Genomic DNA, 23,530 nt, shown 5'->3' with positions numbered 1-23,530 from the left:
AGAGCTGTTGTCCTGAGGCTGGACCAGCGGCCGGGAGACATGCAGGTCATTGGTGATCTTGCAAAGAGGAGCCTGGTTGCCATGGCAGCCGGCAGCCTGGTGGGAGGGGCCTAAGCATGGTGAGGCAGTACATGGTTCAGCTAATTCCAGGAGCTTTACCGGTGCTCACCAGGCGAGGAGGGAAATGAGGGAGTCCAAGGGCAGGTGTGGTTTTGCCTGAGGATGTGAGTCACGACTGCCGTGGATGCTGTTGGGAGTGATCCAGAATTGGGAGGAGGGAGCAGCGGGTGAGAGCCTCAGGGTGTGGGGCGCAGTGCAGGGTGGGTGGGCCGAGCTCAGCATCGTTGTTGGGAGGTGGGGGTGCCAGGCCCTGCACTGCTTGTCTCACTGCCACTCACATCATCATCATTGGTGTAGAGCGAGGACAGGGTGGTGCTCAAGGTTTAAAGAGAGTAGCTAGTCGGGTGCCATCCAGGGGTTCCTGAAGCTCACGAGAGCGTGGTGTGGGCGGTGTCCCCTCCCAGCCCATCCTCTGTACAGATGGTAAGGACAGTAACCGAGAGTGTCCAGTGGCTGCAAGTCCCATGCTTGGGAAGGGAGTAGCAAGCAGCCTTACTATGTCCGCCTGGAGGCGCAGAGTTGCCAGAGTGGTTAGAACCACGCTGGGGATTGAAGGGAAGAACGCGCCCACCTTCATGGACACTGACATGGCGTGCACGCTCGAGACGTACCGTTTCCACCTCAACCCGGGTGGGGGGGCCTAAAAGAGTGTAGTGGGGGGTTGGCGGCTGCATGTGAATGTGCCAGTGGGAGTCCCCCTGAGGTGACTTTCCCATTGACCCACCCCCTGCCTGGATCCGGAAACACACTGTGCCTCTTGTTGGTGCCAGGAAGTCAGTAATGGCCGTGACACCAACTCAGCGAGTGTACTGGACCAGGCCTGAGAGCGGGTGACATGCATGAGCTCCATCCGCCCTCAGGACACCCCCAGCCGTGAGTTCTGATGTCTCCACTTTCAGAAGAGAGAGGTGAGGCACAGAGAGGGAGCTTCAGAGGGTGCAGCAGGCGTGCCGGGGACCTGTCGCTGCTGGAGAACTGAGTCGCTGTGCTCACTGCCTCTGCGGGACCATAGCTGCTGCGAGCAGTCAGCATTTGAAAGACCAGGGAAACTCAGAGCAGCGCTTCTCAGTGGGGCAGTTTGGCCCCTGGGCACAGGTGGCAATGTTCGGAGTCATTTTTGGTGTCAGGACCTGTGGTGCTACTGCGTCTGGTGGGGAGAGGGCTGGGGTGCTGCTGCCCAGGATGGCTCCTGCCCCAAGCATCAGTGAGAACCCTGGAGGGGTGTGGCTTCGAGTTCAAGTAACAAACCTTGGGGATTTTTTTGTTTTTATAATAATTATTTTAGGAATGTTCAAGCGTGTGCCAAGGTGGAGCCCTCACCTCCCTAGCTCAGCCTCAGCAGCCAGCAGCACCTGACCTGGTTCCACCCACATTTCCTGCACCCTGTCCCCACTGGGTTATTCTGAAGCAGGTCTCAGACCGTGGTGTTCACCTGTAAGGTTTTCTGTGTATCATTAGAAGAGAAGAACTCTATTTAAGAACAGAACCCAGGACCCTGACCACACAGGAACGATGCGCCGACACCCGGAGGTTCAGGCATTGCCTGAGCTTAGCCTCCAATGCTCTGCTTCCCTCCACAGGCCACCAGTGTTCCAGCAGCCCGTCATCTTTCTGGGGGCCGATGTCACTCACCCACCCGCGGGGGACGGGAAGAAGCCTTCCATTGCTGCCGTGAGTGTCCGAGCTGCCTGTGGGAGGGGACGTGGTCCCACTGCAGCCCTGTAGCTAGAGTTTCTTCCTGAAAAGTGGGAGGTTTACCAAGTTGCAGTCAGAGTCTCATGGAAAATAGGTATTTGGGAGACGCTACAGGTAGATAAATACACCTGAGAAGCAGTAAGAGTGGTGCCCAAAAAACCCCAAACCAGACCATGTCTGTCCCCGCAAAAGGCTCCTGCGAGGAGCTGTGGTCCTGCCAGGCCTCAGCTGCAGCTCAGGTCAGACCTGAGGGCTCTGCAGCCCCCTGGCAGATGCTGCACCTCCTTTTAAACAGCTTCTGTTTTGTGTTACAAAAAGCTAAATATGAATAAAATAATTAGTCTAGAGTTAAAGTTCTTCTTTCTTGTTCCACCCTTTTCGGTCCCCTAGAGGTAGCTTAGTAACTGCATCTTTGTAGTGTGTGTATTGGCTTGAACCAAGTCCTTCCCCCCCTCCTGACTGTGAGTGCTGCCAGGGAGGCCGTGTGGCAGCCTCGTTTCACAGGCCACGGTCGCAGTGCTGAGCATCCGGCCGCTTGCCCTCCCCTCGGGGGCTGAGCTCAGCCTTTCCTCCACATCCGGGGCTCACTGTCCTTGGGAGGGCAGGGCCCGGGCAGCTGCGACCTTTTGTTCATGGGGATCAGGACGATCCTCAGGATGATGCGACCTAAACGTGGAAGAGTCTGGGCCGCCTTGTATTTGTCATTTGTCTGAAACCACTTGTTGGGGTTTTTCTGCCCAGGGCAGCTCGTGCGTCCAGCCCCTCACTCCCTCCAAACTAATGAAACAACGTTGGCCTTCTCTGAGCGCCTGCAGCGTGCCAGGCGCTGGGCTGATGCGTAACTGCATCATCTCAGCCCTACGGGGTCGATGTTAGTGTCCCCTCCTTCAGAGGAAGCTCAGGAAGGCTGAGCGTGTTGCTCGAGAGAAACAGCAGCAAACACAGCTCCTGCCTGAGTTCAGGGTTTTCGGGCTCTGGACACATATGCCTCATGCCCAACAGGTCGTGGGCAGCATGGACGCCCACCCCAACCGCTACTGCGCCACGGTGCGGGTTCAGCAGCACCGCCAGGAGATCATCCAGGACCTGGCCGCCATGGTGCGCGAGCTGCTCATCCAGTTCTACAAGTCCACGCGCTTCAAGCCCACTCGGATCATCTTCTACCGCGATGGCGTGTCCGAGGGCCAGTTCCAGCAGGTGGGACGCCTCGGCTTCTCTCTCTTCTCAGACCGTTACCTCCTCCGGTTCTCTACAGAAGAGGATGGTCCCGTTTACATTGTGCCCCAGTGCTCGTATGGTCCCGGGGTGGACGGTGGACCAGGGGAGGCTGGGCGCAGGGCCAGGGATGCTGAGGCAGGATGGAGGCAGGAGGAGCAGTGGCTGGGCCTGGGGCCTGGAGAGCTGCGGGCGGCGGCTTTGCGGGGTGAGCACACGGCCGTGTGACTGCGGGGAGAGCAGCAAGCGCAGTGCAGTGAGAAACACGGCGGGGCCAGGAGGGCGGCTGGGAGCCCTTCCGAAAGCAGCCGGCAGGACCCTCGGCCACTGCTTGGATTTAGGGGGAGGGTAGCATCGGGGGGTGGCTACAAGGCCAGCAGCCTGGAAGGCAGAGCGCCTCAGACACAGGGCGCACCACAGAGGCGGGTGAGCGGAGTGGGCAGCCGTGGCACCTCCAGGCCCGGGTGCCCTGTGGGCAGCACGAGTCCATTCTGACCCGACCTCAGGAGGCCCACACCGGCCAGGTAACTGCCTCTGCTCCCGCCACGTCCCCAACGTCGCCAGGAGGTGTTAGCAGGAAGGCAGAAGCAGGGTGTGGGGCGTGGACCTGAGGCTGCGGGCGGTGCGCCCAGGTGGGAGGCCCCCCCGAGGGCTGCCCTGGTGGAGCTCAGAGCCCCCCCGGCCTCGAACAGGCTGGCGGCACGCGGCGAGGCTCCGTGTGACTGCCCACCTGGTCCAGAGCAGAAGCAGCGGCTCATCCTGAGGCCATCCTAGACGCTCCCTGGCCGGCTGGCAGCTCCCGTGCTCCCCCCGGTGGGGTCCAGAGGCCAGCGTGTGCCGGCAGACCCCAGACCCACCTCCTGTACAAAACCTTCTGGGGTCCCTCCAGTTGGAAATGTTCTCTTCTGAGCTCCCAGCCCTTTCTCCCTTCACAGTCATTGCTTCTGGGGGGGTTAGTGTCCGTCTGGTTTTATCCCTCATGACTGCTCAGCGTCCTGCAGGAGCTCACAGCTGGGGTCTGAACCCAGACCAACAACTCATTTTGAGACGTAACAGTGTTTAATCAGGATAGCCCCCGAGACCTCGGGCGTGTGCTCCCTGTCACCGTCTTCGTCACGCACTGTGGGATGTCTCCCGCCTTCTCAGGCGATGGCTGGTGGGTACGAGACAGTGTCTTACTGTCCTTGTACCCTAACTCCTGGGCGCTTGTGTGCCCCATGCTTTGCACAACACTTTAGTCTTCACAGCAAGCTTACAAGGTAGGATGTTCCCATGTTAAAAGAGAAAAACAGGATCAGAGAGGGTACATGGCTTTCCCAAAGCCACGCAACAGAGTGAGGCCCTGAACTTGCATCCGACGCCTAAGCCAGTATCCTTCCTGCTAGGCCTTCTCCTCGGAGACAGGAAGCGCGTTGTTGAACCGGTGTGCCTCCCGCGGGGCCCATTTGTGAGCGCTGACGCTCCACACCATGTGGAGTGTTTTTATGCATTATCTCATTTAAACCAAGAAATCGGGGTATCATTCTCTCCGTTATATAAATGAAGAAATAGGCTCAGAGAGGCAACGGCACACAACTAATAACAAGCCAGTGGAACGAGAAAACTTGGGTACAAATATTTGTCAAGTGCTACATGTTCTTAAGGGATTTATTCCAAGGCGGCAGCAGAGCCTGAGCACAGCGCGGTCCTAAGGGCCCTGTTTCCCGCAGGTCCTCCACCACGAGCTGCTGGCCATCCGCGAGGCCTGCATCAAGCTGGAGAAGGACTACCAGCCGGGCATCACCTTCATCGTGGTGCAGAAGAGGCACCACACGCGGCTCTTCTGCACGGACAAGAACGAGCGGGTGCGTTCCCCGCCGGGCAGGGGCCCGCCTGACCTCACTGAGGAGCGCCCGCGGCGGCAGCTCTGCCCAGGTTCTGGGGAGACCCTGTCCTCAGAGGGGTTGTGGAGCCCCGGCCTTGTTAGAGAAGGCCGTCCTCAGTTTGAGAAGTTGGACCTGTAAATCCACAGTCTGGGACAGGACCGGGCAGGAGATGTCATTTATCTGATAAATTGCCAGGGCGGTGGGTGTGAGAAAGAACCAGTTCGCAACCCCAGTGACGGCCAGTCGTAAAGAGGGCGGTAGAGCCGAGTGAACTTGGGGTCTCGGGGAGGGTGCGGGCCGGGCTGAAGGCGCTCCCGGGAGCTCGGTCAGAGGTCTGCAGAGCAGGTGGCAGACGGGCGTCCGGGCTCCTCTGAATGGACCCGGGGGCTCCAGGATGAGAAGATGAGTGTGAGGGGAAGCAGGGTGTAACTGCTGGGTGCTCTCCCAGTTGAAGAAAGGTGGGAGCCCTCAGGTTAAAGTGTGTTCTGTGGTCCCAACAGGGTTAATACTTTAAATCCACACCATCTAAAACTGCAGGTGGGTTAATGTCCACACAGGGCCGAGGGCAGGCACATCCCGACAGCCTGCTGCCACCACAGTGGTGACAACACAGGACATGCTCGTTGTCTGAATGGAAGACACGGTACAGACCGTTCCTATCACAGGGATGGTCTGCTGAGAAGATAGAACAGCTGTGAGCTTGGATGTCCCTAACACCATGATCTAAAAATATGTCAAGGAAAGAAAAAGTAAAGCAAAAACACAATTTCAAGGAGAAAATGACAGATCCACTATCCAAGAGTTCCATTTTAACACTCACCATTACGTGGAAAAAGGCACATTGGCAAGCACTGGCTATTGGAGGAGTGGCCCAAACAAGCCAGATCTAAGATAACTTGAGCCCAGCCAGTGTTGCTCAGTGGTTGGGCGTCAACCTATGAACCAGGAGGTCACAGTTCAATTCCCGGTCAGGGCACATGCTGGGGTTGTGGGCTCGATCCCCCGTGGGGGGCGTGCAGGAGGCAGTCGATCAGTGACACTCTCTCATTGATGTTTCTCTCTTCCTCTTCCTTCCTCTCTCTGAAATCAATAAAATTGAAAAAAGAAGAAAAAAGGTTTGAAATTTTAAATTCACTTCTAAGTAGCACATGCATTAAACATGTAAAGAAAATAAAAATTACAAACTAATCAGAACTGAAAAAAACGAGAATTTCGTATCAGACCTTAGGTCCTGTGGCTGAAGCAGTGCTTGGAGATAAGCATAGGCTTCGGTGCATCGGCTGAGCCTGAAGGGCCCCGGAGAGCTGAGGAGCTGCTGTGCTTGGGCTCCCGCCCGCCTGCCCTCCTAAGCCCGCAAACCTTTGCCAGGAGTCTTGAGGGCTCAAAGTCAGCTTGTTTCTACAGCCACTTCCCTCCCAGGATAGAAAATAATGCAGTGGGGGATGAAAAAGCAGTAGAGCAAATTCACAGAGGCTTCTTTGAAGATAGATACGCCTAGCAAGACTCAACTAGGAGGAAATTTGTAACAATACCAGGAGCAGAAAAGGAACTATAACTGCAGGAGTATTGTATTATCTAAAGTATCATAAGATATTACCAACTTTATGCCAATACATTGGAAAAAATAGAAGAAATGGATATAGTTGCTTGTAGGATTATATAAATTACCACAAGCAGGTCGCAGGGACAACTCACTCGTCATGCTGAAAGGCATCGGGCCCAGAGAGTTTTACGGGCAAGCTTTGCCAAACTCAAGAACAGATCATCGTGAAGTGTGCAGAGAGTAAGAAAGGGGGGAAGCTGCTTAGCTTACGTTATGAAGTTAGTATAGAGCGTTTTAGAGGCAGGTTTTACCCAGCCTTCGAAGAATAATCTTATACAAAGTATTTCAGACACCGGAAAAAGGGAGGAAACGGGTTGTGAGGTTAGCTTGGCATGGTGCAAGTGTGGGTGCTGTGCTGAGGTCAGCAGTGCCGTCTGGCTCCAGCCGGGCCCCGTGGTGTGCGGGCTGCCAGTGTCCCTGCCACTCTCGCCCACTTTCCTGAGGACGCCGGAAGGTTAAAAGGAGGCTAACCCACGAAGCACACAGCATGGCCCTGCCCACAGAGGGAATGGATTATGGTGAAGACGACTCATGAGTTTGATGGGAGTACAAAATGGTAACCAGTTTTGTTACTCTAGAGATCTGCCCTGGAGAAACCCCACGTCTGGTGTATCTGATAGCACAAACGTCATCTGTCTGCCAAGGAGAAAAAGTTGTGACATGTTCATATATTAGTATTCTGTATAGCAGTGAAAATAAATTGTGTATCCAGTGAATACATGTCAGAAGTGTAATACTGAGCAAAACCAGCAAGTAGTATATATGATACATGGATACAATTTTATTTATTTATTTACTATATATCTTTATTGATTTCAGAGAGAGGAAAGGAGAGAGAGAGAAACATCAGTGATGAGAGTCATTGATCAGCTGCCTCCTGCACGCCCCCGACTGGGGATCGAGCCCACAGCCCGGGCGTGTGCCCTGACCAGGAATCGAACCCTGATCGCCTGGATCCTAGGTCGACGCTCAGCTGCTGAGCCACCTCCTGGCTGGGCCATGGATACAGTTTTAAAACCTTCAGAGTGACACTGTAATGCTAATGGAGGCTTAAACATGTAGAAGAATAAAAGTGTGTGTGGGAGTGAAGTCTTAAGTCCCAGACAGCAGTGCGGAAGGGAGATGGGCAATATTTTCAAATTTTACTTCTTTTAAAAATCTGAAGGTGTGAAAAAGGTTGGCAAGAAGTAAAAAATACATCTGAAGGTACAGAGGGGCTCATGGGGTTCTTACTTTCGTGGGTATATTTGAAATAAAGAATCAGTGGCTTGGGTTGGGATACTGGTCCAGAGTAGGGGAGATGCCGCCACAGGAGCAATAGCTGGGTTTTCAGGGACTTTGGGCCTGCAGTGTGAACTTAAGAGTTTAGTAATTGGGTTGTTACTATTTGTTAAGTTTTATTTTAATGCTCTATAGCTGAGCAAATGTATCGGCCAATTTAAAGACTTCACAAACGGCTGGCTGGCTTTCTCTGCCGTCTCCGCGGCCTGTCTAATGGCTCCTTTGTTGCGCAAGGTTGGGAAGAGCGGGAACATTCCAGCAGGCACAACCGTGGACACGAAGATCACCCACCCGACCGAGTTTGACTTCTACCTGTGCAGTCATGCTGGCATCCAGGTAAGGGCAGAGGGGCCCCTTTGGGCAGTCTCTGGGCCTCTGTGACATCAGGTACACATTCAGCAAACACAGGGCATGGCTGTTGTGCCTGGCACTCGGTGGGCACAGGGACTCGATGGTGAGCCCTTAGGAGGGCTTTAGCCATGGTCAGGGGCTTAAACAGTGAACAGAAGCCCAGGACTGCCAGGAGTTGGGGACAAAGGACCCCCTGGGAAGCAGGGGGGTGTAGGTGAAATGAGGTCCAGGCAGGAGGAGCTGTCAGTGCAAGGCCCAGGCTCACTGGTGGGGATGGGGGTGTCCCTGTGTGCCTGGTGCCGAATGAGCTGGCTGAGATCCTAGAGGTGACAAGACCACCTCGGGAAAGTTGGCCTCACACCAGGTGACGAGGAGGTCTCAGAGATGGGGGAGGGCAGTGAGTGACAGAGGGCCAACTCAGCGTGCGCCCACACCGCCGTGGCGGGGTTCGGGCCTTGTGCTGGGCATCCGGGGCGGTTCTCTGGCTCATCAGCACCCCCCAGCCGGCCGAGGGTGGTTCTGAGGGCGCAGCCGCCAGGACGCGTCCCTGCGAGCCGCGCTCCTCGGGACAGAGCAGCTTTGTCCTGTCCTCAGAGAGCCTCGTCACGCGGGGCTCCGGTTTCTCAGGGTGCACATAAGGACTCGAGCACCCCACCCCAGGGAACGTGAACCCAAGGCCTGAGAATCCTCCGTGAACTTGGCGCGTTTACTCCTGTTGCGTACATCCTGCAGTGTGGTCTGTGGGACACGTCCAGCCCAGGCCAGAGAACAGTTTTAGATTTTTAAAGGGTTGTTAGAAGGAAAGAAGAAGAATGTGCCTGAGAGAGCACAGAGGCGCCCGCCCGCGGCCTGGGTGGGCTGGGCCCCCTCTTTACAGGGCCGGGCCCTGCTCCCTGGGGCTTGTCCTCTCCCTGGCTTCCCTCCTGGGGAGGGGCTCTGTCCCCTGCCGGGCGCGGGCCTCGGGGACCTGCTGTGCCGTCAGCGCTCGCGTGGCGGGCCGCGGTGGGCGGGCTCGGGCCCTGGCAGTGCAGCCGCTGACGGTGAGGAGAATGAAAACACTTGGGAAAACTGTGTGGAAACCTAACCTGTACAAGCAACGCTGTCCCGGCACAGCCGTTTCTGGAGCGTTTTGTGTCTTCCTATGGTTTTTATACGTAAACAAGTGTGTGCGGCCTGCGTCTACACACGGGTGATGAAATGCGTGGCCCGGCGCCTTTTACAGTGATGCGTGACGGTGTCCGTGGCTGTCACGAACGCCCGTGCCCGTGGTGAGGCTTGCCAGTGCACGCGGGGCAGCGCCTTCGGCGGGTGAGTGCTGCGCGCCTGACTGTCCGATCTGCTCGTAGGGAACAAGCAGGCCCTCCCACTACCACGTGCTTTGGGATGACAATCGTTTCTCTTCCGACGAGCTGCAGATCCTCACCTACCAGCTGTGTCACACCTACGTGCGCTGCACGCGCTCCGTTTCCATCCCCGCGCCGGCGTACTACGCCCACCTGGTGGCCTTCCGGGCCAGGTACCACCTGGTGGACAAAGAGCATGACAGGTGAGTGGCAGGCCTTTCCGGGTGCAGGGCACAGCGGGGTCGCTTCTGGAACAGGCTTTGGCAGCCGCTTTTCCACAGTGGGGAGCAGGGGTCGCAGTGGCTGGAGCCAGCTGTGACAAGGACACCCGGATGCCAGCGTCCTCGCGGTCACGGCAGCGGGTGTCGGGCCGTGTCCTGGCCTGGCTGTCGGGTGCCGCTCATGCTGTGCTCAGGGCTCCGCTCCCCGTGTCCCCTGTCCCCGCAGTGCTGAAGGAAGCCATACCTCTGGGCAGAGTAACGGGCGAGACCATCAGGCGCTGGCCAAGGCGGTCCAGGTCCACCAGGACACACTGCGCACCATGTACTTCGCTTGACGTGTTGTGTTTACGATTGTGTGCCGAGTTGGATTCACACGAGACCAGCGACACTCAGACCAACAGACGCCAGCCCTCCCGTGGCAGCCAGCATTGAACATGAGACGTCATGGATTTCAGCAGATGCTCCGTTTTCCAGAATGCCTTCTGTCCCAGATTTCAAAGTCGGATTTTGAACTGCAGACCTGTATGAGACCCCATTGTCGTAGGAAATATGGTTTGCCAAAATCTATGAGCTGCTTATTAAAACAGAGTCCCGCGTTTCCTAAAAAAATCTCCTAAAAGCAGTCTATGAACTCAGGGCTTTAAAACATTTTTAATTTATTTGGTCATTCGATTTACTTGTTTTTAACATGATTCTATATGAAATTGATGGGCTCAAACTAGCTGTGAACGTTCTCTGAGTGAAAGCAACACAAACACGATTGTGGTTTTAAAGCCTTGACCATTCTGATGTCACTAAAGCCTATTCCACAGTGACGCTCGTGTGCTCCTGACGTGGTTACACAGCTCTTCAGGACCCGCGGGCAGGTGGCCGTGCCGGGCACCCCCGGGTGTCCTGTCCTGCCACGGCCCTGCCTTTCACTCGGCTCAAGAAAGGGAGCGGTGGCAGCAGAGGCCACGTGCGTTTACAACATTTCTAGGTCCAGAGAGATTGGCAGACAAGTGCCATTTTAATAAAAATTTATTAAAAAAAAAAAAAAGAAAAAGACAATATGCCGACAGTCTAATCGTAAGATTTGTCCTATAGGACTGTGACATTTATTTTCCAAAGTTTCTAAAGAATACGGGTCTGTGGTGATAAATACAGTACAATCCTTTTTCACTGTTATGTCTTTAACGTAAGAGAAAATATATATATCTGGTTTGCAGTATTAATGTGATAGCTAGATGCTGTTTTTCATTTTATTGACTACGGGGTGCTTCTTGTGATCTGTTAGTGTTTTGGAGCCTGGAGACTGGACCGCCTCTGTGGTCTCGGTGCAAGTTCAGGAGTGCGGCTGACTTGCTGTGACGGCGACCGCCTCCCCTCGGTGAGACCGTCGCCTGCACCTTCAGCGGACGGTGCGCTCACGGCGGTCGCCTGCCGCCCTCCTGCCTCATCCCGTGTGTTGCTCAGCCGATTAAGCACAAATGGAATGTATGTACCCTTCCCTCCCTGGGGAGCACGTCCACGTGTCGGAGTGCACTCTCCCTGTGTGGTTCTGTGTGACGAGCTCCATGGGCTCTGTGCACTGAAACACACAGAAAGCTGTCAGTGGTGGCTCCGTGCTGAGCGAGAGGCCAGCCGTCAGCAACGGAGCCCTGCCCTCAGGATGGCTGACGGGAGCCAGCACAGGGCCAGCCCCTCCTGCTGGGATCTGCCTTCTGGGCCCACACGTGGGGCTGCCAACCCAGAAACCATTGCACTGAGTGATGCCATGGACAACTTGGGAAGGGTGACAGCAGACAGCTCTGTTTGTGCTCAGTGGGCTCTGTCCTGTAGGCAGTTTTATCAAGAGTAAAGTCCGCGTTCCTTGTAGAGACTCGAGGAAGGAGACGGGCCTTCCCCTGTGCTGCTTTGTGCTCTCTAGGTTTCCTGTCCCTGCTGACCACCCTCCCCACCCGGCCTGACACTTACCTCTGGTGCCGTAGTGAGCGAGCGTCCCGACGGCGAGGCCCGTGCTAGAGGGCGCTCCGCCTGCCTCCTCGTCTGTGCTCCGAGGGGCGAAGGGGGCAGGGAGCCGCACGGGGCTCCTGTGGACACTCAGCCTGGATTTTGGAGGCGGTGACAAAGGGATGGATATTATTTGTGAAGCTATCTACTCAGAGTGGTGTGTGCGTGTGTAAGTGTGTGTGTGCATGTGAGTGTCTTATCAGTGGCATTCGTCTCTTCTTGCTGTATCTTTCGTGTCTGTTTAAATGACAGAAGCCTTTGCTCTGAGAATTGTTGCAGTTCCCTGTCATTCCGTTGGCAAGTGGCACTTTCTCCCGAGTTCAGGACACCAGTCCACTCTTGGCTTACATCACTAGGAGCCTTCAAGCTGAGGAGGGGATCTTTGCTCATACACTCTTAAATTAGGTCGGTTTTCAGCCACTTTTAGGATCATCTAAACCTGTTTGCCTCAGAGGTGCTTTTCTAGTGCGTGCGACAGGATCGCGGGGGGCGGGCTGGTAGAAACGTGACTCCCAGGTCTCACTGGCAGCCGCCTGGTCCGAGCTGGAGCTTTCCGGAGAGGGTTCTCCCCGGAGTGCGGAGGGCTAGCAGCAAGCAGCGCCTGGCCATGAAGTTCTGAGCTAAAACCTAGGCCAGATCTCAGGCTGGCAGCAAACTACATCTAAATTCTTTAAAAATTATTTCGAAGGCAAAGTTTTCTTTTCAGTAGGCCAAAGTACTTTGGGAAGGGTACTTTTTGTAGCCCTGTGCTTGTTTTATGAAACTTTTCATACTAAAGGCATCAGTCGACCGAATGTCTCTGGCCGGGTTGGCTGCACACCTCTGTACGTGTCTGGTGGCTGTAGGTACACTCTCTCAGGTAAATAACCATTTCCCCAAATTTCTACCAGTCCCTCATTATTAGGATGAACTCTGAGTTCTGAGACAGCATAAGACCTCACAGTGCAGTAGAATCACGTGGAAGCCAGAGGGGCTCCTGCTGTCCTCTGAGTGTCGTCCACCCAGGGCGGCCTCAGGCCAGGCTGAGGAGGGGCGCCCCCCACTGTTAGTGAGGTGGGCCTTGCTCGAAGCAAACCATGTGGGAATGAAATGATGTAGAAGTCGGGACTCGTGTAAAAACAGCTGGGATTCATCTCGTCTCTTTAAGAGCTCTCCCAATTAAATTCTTGTATTAGGGTTCTTCGTAGCCTGTTTTAAAACGTTCACTTCGAGAAACACCCGCGTATTCCTGTCCCTCCACCGCTATCCATTGCATTAGTCAGGCTCCTGCCCTAAAGAGCCCTGGGAAGCCGTCAAAGTCGCCGTTTTGCGGAAGAGCCCTTTGGTGACCCCAGGACCCCACCCTGCTATCCATGTACCACAAGCTCGGATTTCCCTAGTTAGACAAATTCGGTAAGACTGGGCACGCCCGTACTTTTAGAAAGGGGTGGCTTTGTTTTGGTCTGGGTCAGGTTTTCTGCCTTGAGAAGCCCTCACACACACTGTGGGCTGTGTACTACACCGTAGGGCCTGCCTTTTCTCGTCCAGATTGTGCCACTTCTTGGCACTGTTCTCCCTCGAGTGACTGTGTGCACTCTAGACCCACAGATGACCCCTGGCTGGGGCACTGGCCCCGGGAGGGAGCTGTTGGGAACCAAGCAACCTCTGTGCTGTTTGAAGTTGGCCAAAATCACTGCTATTCCTGATGTGGCCCCCGGTTATCAAGTGCAGCTAGAAGAGAGGATGTCCGCTCAGTTCCCCACAGGGCGGGTGGGGGTGCTGACGCTGTGTTGTATGTTGTGTTCACTGTTGTTAAATGCAAGTGTTGCTGTTTATTTTTGCCTTTCGGCTCTGGTTTGGTTTGGCCGATGTTCCAGTGCATGTGGTGCCTGATGATGGGATAGAAATCGTTTTGCCCAGCTTTCATAAGTCACCTGACAGTTACCTTCAGGTTTGCTGGGTGATTTATTCTTGAAAGCCACAAACGTAACTTCTCTGGATGAATTGTTTTTCTCATATATGCAGCAACATAATTTTACATTGATCTGTGGGGTAATTTAAATATTTTTTTGCAAGGCAGTTTTTCAGTCATATTATATATTTGATACAATACGTGAAGGGTGGACATGTGGTTGGGACACCGGACTGTCCCTAGGAGGCCTATGGGGCTAGGACGGCCTCTCTGCCCCACGTCGTGGAAGCACTTGGCTTGTTTTTAGAATCCATTAGGAGCTGGGCAGTTCTTCAGTGGGACTTTGAGCTGTTGGACAGTTAAAAGGATTTTCATGGGCATTTTTCTACACACTAAGGCAGTTTTCCATTAGGAGGAACTTTGGAAGTTGACATACTCCAAACAGTAGACAATCCCAGTGGCCCTGGCAAGCCATAGACATTTCCCTGTGACCTCTCTTTGACTAATCTCTCACGCTCATGAGAAAAGGAATGTACAATAGAGAAACTTCCTCAGTGTTCGTACGCCTCACTTTCAGAATGCAAATGTCTTATTTATATTTTCAGTCCTTCCCCAAAGTAACCGAGACTATTCTCTAGATGCCGCGCTAGCTGCCTCGGCTGCTGTGACATTTGTTAGTGTAGGCACTGTGCACGTGTGACCTTGTCATGGGGCTGTCTGCGTTACACACATACGCTGACTCTTTTTTGTAAGGAAAATTTTCAACTCAAAATAATTGCACTGATTTTGACAACTCCTTTTGTAATTATGTCCAACCTTGCATCTGCTGTACTTGTCTGAAAGGGTTGTAAATAGATTAGGGTAGCAGAAGTGACAGGAATCCCACGTTGCTTTGTTTCCGTGACACTGCCACGTTTTCCAGTATTATGTGCTAGAGCTGTGGACGATTCTGTTCTTTCACCTGTGCCTGTTGACCGTTCATGAAGGACAAATTTGCCTCTCTTCTCGTTTTTCTAAAAGGCAGTTTGCAGTCTATTGAAAGGAGAGTGTGATCTCTCCTGAGGTCTGAAGGTTTAATTTTAAGAGGATTAATTGCAAATCCTTTGGTCGCTTTCGTGGTTTAATTCCTTGCTATTTGCCATGACTCCTGAAAGCATTTTCCCCTGGTTCTGTTCAGCATTTGGCCGTGTGGCTAGCAAGCATTTGTGTGGCCCATGTTCAGTGAGAATGGCGGCCTCCCGGTTTCTCCGGTCAGTCGTCATTTTGAAGCCATGTGGTCACTGTTGTGTCAAACCGCCATAGATGTAGAGACCCACAATCCAGCGCTCTTTCTTTACGCCTGTGGCTTTTGCCAGGTTAGTCGTGTTTGCTCCAACCCCCTGTGTGTGATTCTGTTTGTGGTCAGGCAGCCCACTGTCAGGCACACAAAGGAGTCTTCAACCCAGTCACTGGGCGCACGCGAATCACGTCGATGCCCTGACGGGGCCCTCCCTTTGTGCTTTTCTGGATGTGTTTTGCCATGTTACTGTCTACAGTGAATGTATTGGCTCAGCCAAATCACTACAGAAAGTGGTTTATAAATACCTTTTAGTTTAAAAAAAGGAAATCGGATAAAGGCTACCTCTGAATTCTCAGTAGATTCAAGTTTGCTCTTAAGCGTAGCTGTCCACACTGAACTAGCCAAAATATCGCCCAAATAAACTGAACTGTGAACATCTCTGTTCAGTGCTGGCTTGAAAATGTGTGTGCCACACTGTGACCCCTCGGCCTCCCGGCTCCGCGGCCTGGGATTCTGAGTGGCCAGCGGGAATGGACCGGGCTGGCAGGAGCGTCTCCGTGTGCCGGGGGCTTCTCACGTCCTGTTTTGTAAAAGAAATCACTTTCTCTTATTCTTGACTCACAAATGGGCTGGAAATTGCTTCTGTGAACTCACCAAGGGCTTGGACACTGACTCCCGAAAATTATACAATTAAAACAGCCTCGCGGATTGAACAGTGCTGGCATGACTGACCTTTGACCCTGAATCTTGTGTTCCCATCACTCCCTACTTAACACAGACCTGAGGTTTGCAAGCAGAACGTTCTGTTCAAATCGCAGGCCCTGTGTTTGAATGGAACAAAGGGTCCACGGTGGCCACAGAAGTAGGACTTCCCACGCCTGGGCGTTGCAGGAAGCCGGTCCTGGGTGTCGGTCTGGACTCTGAGTGCCCCTTTGTGATTAGGCCCTTTGCTGTCAGACTTGTTCCTGCCCACACGCTGCTGTGGGTCAGCCGCCCCCTCCTCCTCCGAGTCCTTCCTTTGGGCTCCTCATGTTCTCTTGTCCTCAGAAGGTGAACGTTTGCTCCAAAAGGCCTACCTTGGTCTGCTCTTAAGTTCTGGAGGGACAAGTGTCTGGGTGTGTGGAGGGTTCTGCTCTCCTACTGGACGTGCTGACTTTGGACCAGAGAGGCTCAAGTGCGTCCTGACATGGACGTGATTGTCCTTAACCCTGCTGTTTTTGGGTCACGATGCTTTTCATGCTCCATGGTCTCCTTTAACTCTGAAAGAGCTAAGTGTCCTTTGGTCTTTCTCAAAACAATTGCACCATCCACCCGAGAAGCGTAGGTGTTCAGGGCGGGTGCCCATGTGTCTGCTGAGCTCCAAGGGGCCTCATTTTCAGCCAGGATCCCACACGGGCTGCACAGTGGCCCCTGCTCAGTCGGTCATGGGGACGGACCAACTCGTATCCATCCCTCAGCCCAGAATCAGAGGTGGGCCCCTACCACGTTTGTGTTCCTGAAAGATGGTTAAAAATGAGAGATCTGAGATCACTGGTGCTTTTAACACTTTTCTCTCTCATTGATGTGAAACATTTTAGACGTGTGAGATCCTTAAATGCTCTGGGATGGTCTAACCAAAGGGTTGAGTCCCCATCTCACCCCACCCCTTTCTGGGGGAGGGGGAGTAGGAGGCTGAATCGGCTCCTGTTTCCACCCCCCTTGGATTTAAGCAGTGCAGAGTTAAAGCTGAAACACCAAATACACACACACACACACGCACGCTTGCGTGCGACTCCAGGAACTAGATATTGAGGCCAGCCTGACGCAGCTCCTTCTGGGTCTTTAAGGTCCTTCACCCCGCGAGTTAACCCCAAGAACAGCCCGCACCACCGGGCCAAGGGGTGCAATGCTTGGCCTGTGGGGGGGACCTGAGGCTCCTTGGAACTCTGGAGGTTGTGGAAACAACCCTGGGGGTGTCCCTGTCAGGACCAGACAGCGTGTTCTGGCAGACTCTGCCTCAGCCCCAGCCCCTGTGCCTTCAAAGTCTTGTCCTCAGTGTCCTCTCAGAACCACGTTGGGGCTGCATTTTCATTGGAAAGTAAGCCTGCACCATCCCCAAGTCAGTCATCCACCTGCTGCCTTCGACACCACTTCTCAGCTCCTGACTACAAACTGTGATGCCCGTGTGTGCCGTCTTGTGTCAGAAAACGTGTCAGTCGCGTGGTTTCTCCTGAGTCCTGGCCAAGGCCACACCTGCAGGGACTCTAGGAGGACCAATCCCTTAGTCAGGCACTGACTGTGACTGTAAGCAGGACCTGGTAGTTTTGTTCAGTCGCTCAGAGAGTATGTAGTGTAGTGGAACTAGATTTTCTCAAAGGAATTGGATCGGGTCTTTGTGGTGTGTGTGGCATCCTCAGCTGTCCGGTGCTATCCAGCCTGCTGTCCTTTCCCTGGAAGGCTTTCATTCGTGTTGCTCTTCTGTGACGTTTGGGGAACTGCTTGCTTGGGTGTGGGTGCCACCTCGCACCATGCACACAGGGCTCCAGTTTTGACATGTCTAAAATGCCATGTGTAGCTCTCGCTTTTTCCGGCTGTGTAGTGAGCACTTTTCTTGGCCGATGGTGTAATTAAAAACCACCGTTCTGTGTGAAGGGATGATGTTATTGGTCTTAAGTGGGGGAGATAACCAATGTTATTTGTTTTACAAATGTATAGAAAGGCCTTCCTGATGGCTTCTCCTGGCCCGCCCCTCGCCAGACCCCAACCCTCCGTTCTGAGCGCACTAGCCCTCCCTCGGTGAGGCCTGGCTGCAGGGGGACAACACATTCGAAGTTTGGGTCCCTCTTCAACGCCAAATACGCACCTAACTAAAATCCTGAAAGTACATAGTTTAGCACTAAGTTGAAATTTGAGTCCTGAGTTTGGTAGTGGATTTTAATGTAGTTGTTGAAGGTGTGAACTCATGTTTTATAACTGTAGAGGCAAGTGAGTTTTTACTTTTTAAGAAGTTTTAAGAGAATAATTGTTAAGTTTCTGTGCAGCAAAGTGGCTAATTACTCATTAAATACACGGAAAGAATGTAGTGTCTACATCCAGGATTTCTTACCTCTGGTTCACTTCAGATCACTTACCAATATGTACTGAGGGGTCTGAACCCTGAGTTTTATCAACTTTTCTAGTTTTATTTTATTTTTATAAAATAATTGAAAAAGAACCAAAAATGAATTCAAAAGGTCCCTAGGTAGATCTTCCCCTTCTTAATTTCCCCCCCAATAAAACATTTTAGAAGACATTTTGAATCAAAATGTATTATGACCATTTAAAGTTTACTGCTTTCTAAGAAGCGGAGCAGCTGCCGGGGCCTGGCCTCGGGCGGCACTCGCGCCGGGCTCGCTCCCCGGGGTCCGCGTGACCGTGTCCTGTGCTTGCGGTAGAAACCGTGCGGTGTGCTGTTTTGTAAATCCACAGTTCCTGTGTCAACTAGTATTTATATCTGTTGGCCTTTCTATATAACTTTTCATTTGCTACATGAATTGTAAACTTAATTATAAAATTACAGTCCCTGCTAAATACACTTCGAGGCTTCATGTCCGTGTCTTCAGTTCACTGCCATCCTGTGTGTCTGGAGGGCGTCCAGCGCTTGCTCGATGCTGGGTGGTGATGCCACTTTAAATTAAGCCTTAATCAGATGTTCAATTTGTAAGTTTCAGAGTATGCAAACCTATTAGGCGGAGTGAGTTTAAACTGTCCCGATCAAGATGATGTGTCATAAATCGACAAGTCCTTCCTCCGGAGTTGCAAAGGGAGACCTGCAGTGCCGCAAGCCGCCCCACCTCTCCCTCCCCCTGCTCCCGCGGTGGCCATTGCTTGATGAAGACGGTCGGGTCAGTCAGTCAAGAGAGACCTGTTCTGAAAGTCTTGAGACTTTTCCAGGGTTATTTTTAAATGTTTGACTTTTTTCCCTCCAATCTGAGATTTATTTATGGCTGATGGAGAGAATGATTTGGGCATAAATCTTCTTTGCAAACCTGCTCATGTTCTAAGCTTTCTTCAGATAGTGCCACCTGCCATTGCTTCTGCATATGACTAAATGGATTTTTGTTTTTGTAAAAGCATCTTAAATTTACACATAAAATGGAGGGGACCCAGCTTTCTCTACAATGTGGATCTACCTCAGTTAAACAGTTGGGTGCTATTTACTAAGGCTGTCAAATTAAATTGGAAAAAGTAACCAAACAGTGAGCTATAACTCCACATGAAGCTTGAAATCATAATTTCCGTTTATTTAATAATATTTTTATTTATTTTGTGCCTTTTGTGTTGAATCCTAATGCATTGGGGGGAAAAAAAACCAGTATGGAATTAAATATTTTATATTGCAGGTGGGGAGAAAAGCCCGATTGGCCTTGGCATTTGATAGATTCCCCCAGCCAACCACTAACATATATTGGAATCCCAACTGCCTTCTTGTGAAAGGGAAAAAAATTATGTCCAAGAGAAAATTTAACATTTTACAAACAAATTCCAGACTCTTCTATGCACATATTTATAGCTATCACTTCATTTTCTGTGCCAGTGAAGGGGCAGCCAAAAACAACTCACGTGTCCTCTTGTCATTGCTTTTTCGCCGTTCGGGCCCCTTCTTCCTCTGGCATGTAAGTTTATTTCATAAGCAGCAAATGGACTGTTGTCAGTTTCATCTCTCCTGACCTGCTAGAGGTGGTCATGACCATGGTCAGAAGAAGGGGTGCTAGCAGGGCTGGCCGGGGAGGGAAGGCCTGCATCAGCAGCGGCCCAGGGTTTCCGTAAGTCAGTAAAGCTTTCTGGCAGGTGAGAAATCAGAGGTGATGGACAACTTTCCGTGCTTTTATATTTGGCAGTTTACAATTCTAAACTTTTCCTACTATGGTGATCTTTTTTAACTTAATCCTTTTGAGGTAACACAGTATTTTAGAGTCTTAAGAATTTGATTTTATACCATAAGAAATAAAGATTTGGGATCTTTCCTGTAGTATATAGTTTTACTATTTTAAAGAGATCTCTGAATTTTACAAGAGAGCCAACATTCCTTAGTGACAAAACTTTGAAAGTTGATTTGGGAGGGTTTCTGCTGCAGGATCTTAAAAACAATGGGATGATTCTGGTTAAATGTCCTTCATTTTAAACTCCCATCAGGCCAGTCCTTGGGCTGTGTTTATGAGTGAGTCACCCTTGAGCATGCTGCATATAAGGATGGGACTTGTTGCACTTTCTCAATAATAATAAATGCCCTATGATTGGCTCACCAGGAAGCATTTTGTTTTTTACCTAACAGGAGTACTTTGGGGCAGGTGATTAAATTTATATAGGTACCTCAAGAAAAAGAACCTGAATATGCTGCATTTTGTTCCTTTAGCTTTTCTATGTAGCATCTTGTTTTGCTCTTATTATTTTGTTTAGACATATGCTTTTTGGACCCCAATAGACTGTTGAAAGAAATTTTAAAATTGCCCTTGTAGGGATTCAGTGTCCTTTTTTTCTTTTTTAACTTCACTATCTGGTTCCAAGGTTGCCCACCAGTAGAATAACACTTTACCCAACACACCTGAGAAGAAGGATACCGTGCGCACCAGCGACAAGAATGTTCCCAGTCCTTTCCGTTCATGCTGCTTTCTTGACTCTGTTCTCCATGCCATCAGGGGGTAACTCGTTTCTAAGGTCAGATTAAACATCATGGCATCTTACACATCTTCAACACAGACCTCACACAGTTGCCATTGAGTAAGTAGCATGACCCTAAAGGAGTTGCTGGCCTTAGGCAGCGGATGAGTCTGGTCTCTCTGGAGAGCCAGCCAGTCTTCACACATCTCCGTTCCCCAGCACGCACCCTAAACGGGACAGGTGGGGAGTGGTCTTAATGGACAAAAGATAAACTGGTGAAGAAAGCTAAAGGCTGAGACACTGAGCATCTATTGTCGTGTTTAAGCTTAGCTGGGTCCTTTCGAGTTTGTTTTACAGCTTACTAGGTTAAGTAGTTTGCACTATTTTTGCAATAAATTCATGGAAATCCTAACAGTTATTTGTTTTGTTTCTTACTGTGTGTATATAAACTAATACTAAAAGTTTGGCATAGTGTTTTTTCACCTCCTTACATAACCCTTAACATGCACAGAATGCTGTAAATCCGATAAAATATGATGTGAATGATATTTTATAAAGTTATTTTGTATGGTGTCAATTTTGTTTTGCCTCATAGTATGTCAGCAAAAAATAAAATAAAATTCCTCGTATTTACAGCTGCCTCTCCCAAAGGTCTTGAATTACTGTTGTTTGGGTACTTCCTTCTGCGCAGGTTGAGTTCCAGGCTCCTGAGGCGGGCGCGCTGCCTGCGATAGGAGCCCAGGCCTTACTCTACACGCAGTGTACTCAACAGACTGGGCACTGCCTCTGAGAAGCTGGGGTTTGGGGATGAAAACCACAGGAATGGATTGGACTGGATGTCAGGACAGATGACTCTAGGATGCGCTGGGTGCTGCTACTTCGGCAGCCGTGAGCAAGGATAAAGTAAAAAACCATTCGGGGGATGGGCAGGGTGGAGGGAATCAATGGAGAAATAAAGGGGGGAGAGCTGTAATACTTTTAACAATAAAGATAAATTTTTATTTAAAACATTCTGCTGAGCCCCAGTCAAGTGCAAAACCTTGAGCTCCATGTTGTGTGGGAATCAGACCTGACCGTATATAGGGTTTGAGGCCTGGGGGGGTCACTTAGCCCCCCTGCCTGGCTGTGGTTACTGGTCCTGGTGCCGCTCTAAAACCCTGGGCCCTCACTGGGCTGTTTTTGACTTCAGTCTGCTCTAAAAATAAGAGTGGTGCTGGGAAAGGAAAGGAGGGTTGAATTAAGAAAAGCAAAAAAGGGGCCCAGCTGGCGTGGCTCGGTGGTTGACCATTGACCCATGAACCAGGAGGTCACAGTTCGATTCCTGGTCAGGGCACATGTCCAGGTTTCAGGCTCGATCCCCAGTAGGGGGCGCGCAGGAGGCAAGCTGATGGATAATTCTCTCATCCATGTTTCTCTCACTCTCCCTTTCTCTCTGAAATTAATAAAAACTTTTTTAATGAAAAAAATGACTGAAAATACTAGAATGTACAGTGTTAATAAAGCAGGCCAAGTTTTCATTCTCTGTGCATAAATGTTCATAGGACTGTATCTGTAATAGTCAAAAGTGGGAACAACCCACATTGGGAATTATCCGTTCACCTGGGGGCCGGATAAACAACTGGCATGTCCATGCAATGGAGTCTTAGCAATAAAAAGGGACTGCTGACGCCTGCAACGACGTCACTCTCATGCATTACGCTGACCATAAAAGCCAGCCTCTAAGGCTATGTACTGTGTGATTCCATACTGTGGGAAGACAGGCCAGAAAACCATGGTCTGTGGGCATACTGTTTGTATCACCTATAAGATAATGGTTTTTACATTCTTAAATTGTTAAAAAAAAAATTTAATTTCAGACCCATGAAAACTATACAAAATTCAAATTTCAGTGTCCAGAAATGGTTTTCTTGAAATACAGCCATGCTCATTCCTTAGGTACTACCTCTGGCTGCTTTCGTACAGCGGCAAGGTTGAGTAGTTGAGACAGAGACTATATAGCCCACAAAACAAAGTATTTTCCATATGGCCTGTTTCAGAAAGTGCTGACGCCTGCTATAGGAGCCAAGAATAGCTCAGTGGTTGCCAAGGTAAAGGGAAGGAATGAGTTGGACCCTGAGGAAATTTGGGGGGAGGTGATAAAGCTGTTCTTTTTTTTATTAATATTGACTTGAGAGAGAAGCATGGATTTGTCGTCCCATTTATTTACGCATTCATTGGTTGATTCTTTTTTGTGCCCTGACCCAGGATAGAACCCGCAACCTTGGCATATCGGGACAGTGTTCTAACCAACTAAGCTACCCAGCCAGGGATAATTGATTGGGGCTTCTTTGTTTTATCTTTATTGTTGAAAGTATTACAGCCCTGGCCAGTTTGGCTCAATGGTTGAGCATCGGCCCATGGACTAAAGAACCCCAGGTCCGATTCCAGCCAAGGGCAAGTACCTCAGTTGTAGGCTCGATCCCCACCCGTGGTTGGGGCGCATGCTGGAGGCAACCAATTGATGTGTCTCTCTCCCCCCCTCCACTTCCACTCTCTCTGAAAGGCAACGGAAAAAATACCCTCGGATGAGGGTTAAAAAACAAAAGTATTACAGATGTGGCTCCCCCGCCCCCCGCATTGGTCCCCTCCACCCCTTGTCCACTCCCCCCAGGCCTTCCCCACACTATTGTCTGTGTCCATGGGTCATGCACTTATGCATGTAAGTTCTTTGATCAATCTCTCCCCACCCACTCCCCCACCCCCACCTTCCCTCTGAGTTCCCTCGGTCTGCTCTGTGCTTCTATGTCTCTGGATCTTTTGTTCATCAGTTTATTTTGTTCATTAGATTCCACATTTGAGATCATGTGGTACTTGTCTTTCTGACTGGCTTATTTTGAGCAGCATAATACTCTCCAGGTCCCTACATACTGTTCCAAAGGGTGAGATCCTTCTTTTTTACAGCTGTGTAGTATTCCATGGTAAACCTGTTATCTTCATTGTGGTGGTTACATGACTGCATGTCAAAACTCACAACTGTACACCAAAAAATGGACTTTAAAATTTATTTTAAAAAATA

General features: G+C 51.1%; 1 protein-coding gene across 2 annotated transcripts in view; it reads left to right on the top strand.

Annotated features, from left to right (window-relative positions):
• Window positions 1–21,108, top strand: part of AGO2 (argonaute RISC catalytic component 2) — an 83,886-nt gene extending 62,778 nt beyond the window's left edge. Inside the window, exons 14-19 of one of the 2 annotated variants that reach the window (XM_087825526.1) lie at window positions 1,701–1,791; window positions 2,818–3,012; window positions 4,740–4,874; window positions 8,014–8,115; window positions 9,477–9,676; window positions 9,921–21,108. In XM_087825526.1, coding sequence (XP_087681652.1) covers window positions 1,701–1,791; window positions 2,818–3,012; window positions 4,740–4,874; window positions 8,014–8,115; window positions 9,477–9,676; window positions 9,921–10,029 — 832 coding nt within the window. In that variant the 3' untranslated portion in view covers window positions 10,030–21,108. Of the gene's footprint in view, window positions 1–1,700; window positions 1,792–2,817; window positions 3,013–4,739; window positions 4,875–8,013; window positions 8,116–9,476; window positions 9,700–9,920 lie in introns of those variants that run through there. The other variant, XM_087825524.1, reaches the window with a different exon arrangement.
• Window positions 21,109–23,530: the final 2,422 nt, after the last annotated feature.

The sequence above is a fragment of the Miniopterus natalensis genome, chromosome 16 (assembly GCF_054644295.1).
Source record: "Miniopterus natalensis isolate mMinNat1 chromosome 16, mMinNat1.hap1, whole genome shotgun sequence".
Taxonomy (NCBI): Eukaryota; Metazoa; Chordata; class Mammalia; order Chiroptera; family Miniopteridae; genus Miniopterus; species Miniopterus natalensis.
The sequence above is the reverse complement of the archived record's forward strand: the minus strand, read 5'-3'. Positions and strand labels throughout refer to the sequence as shown.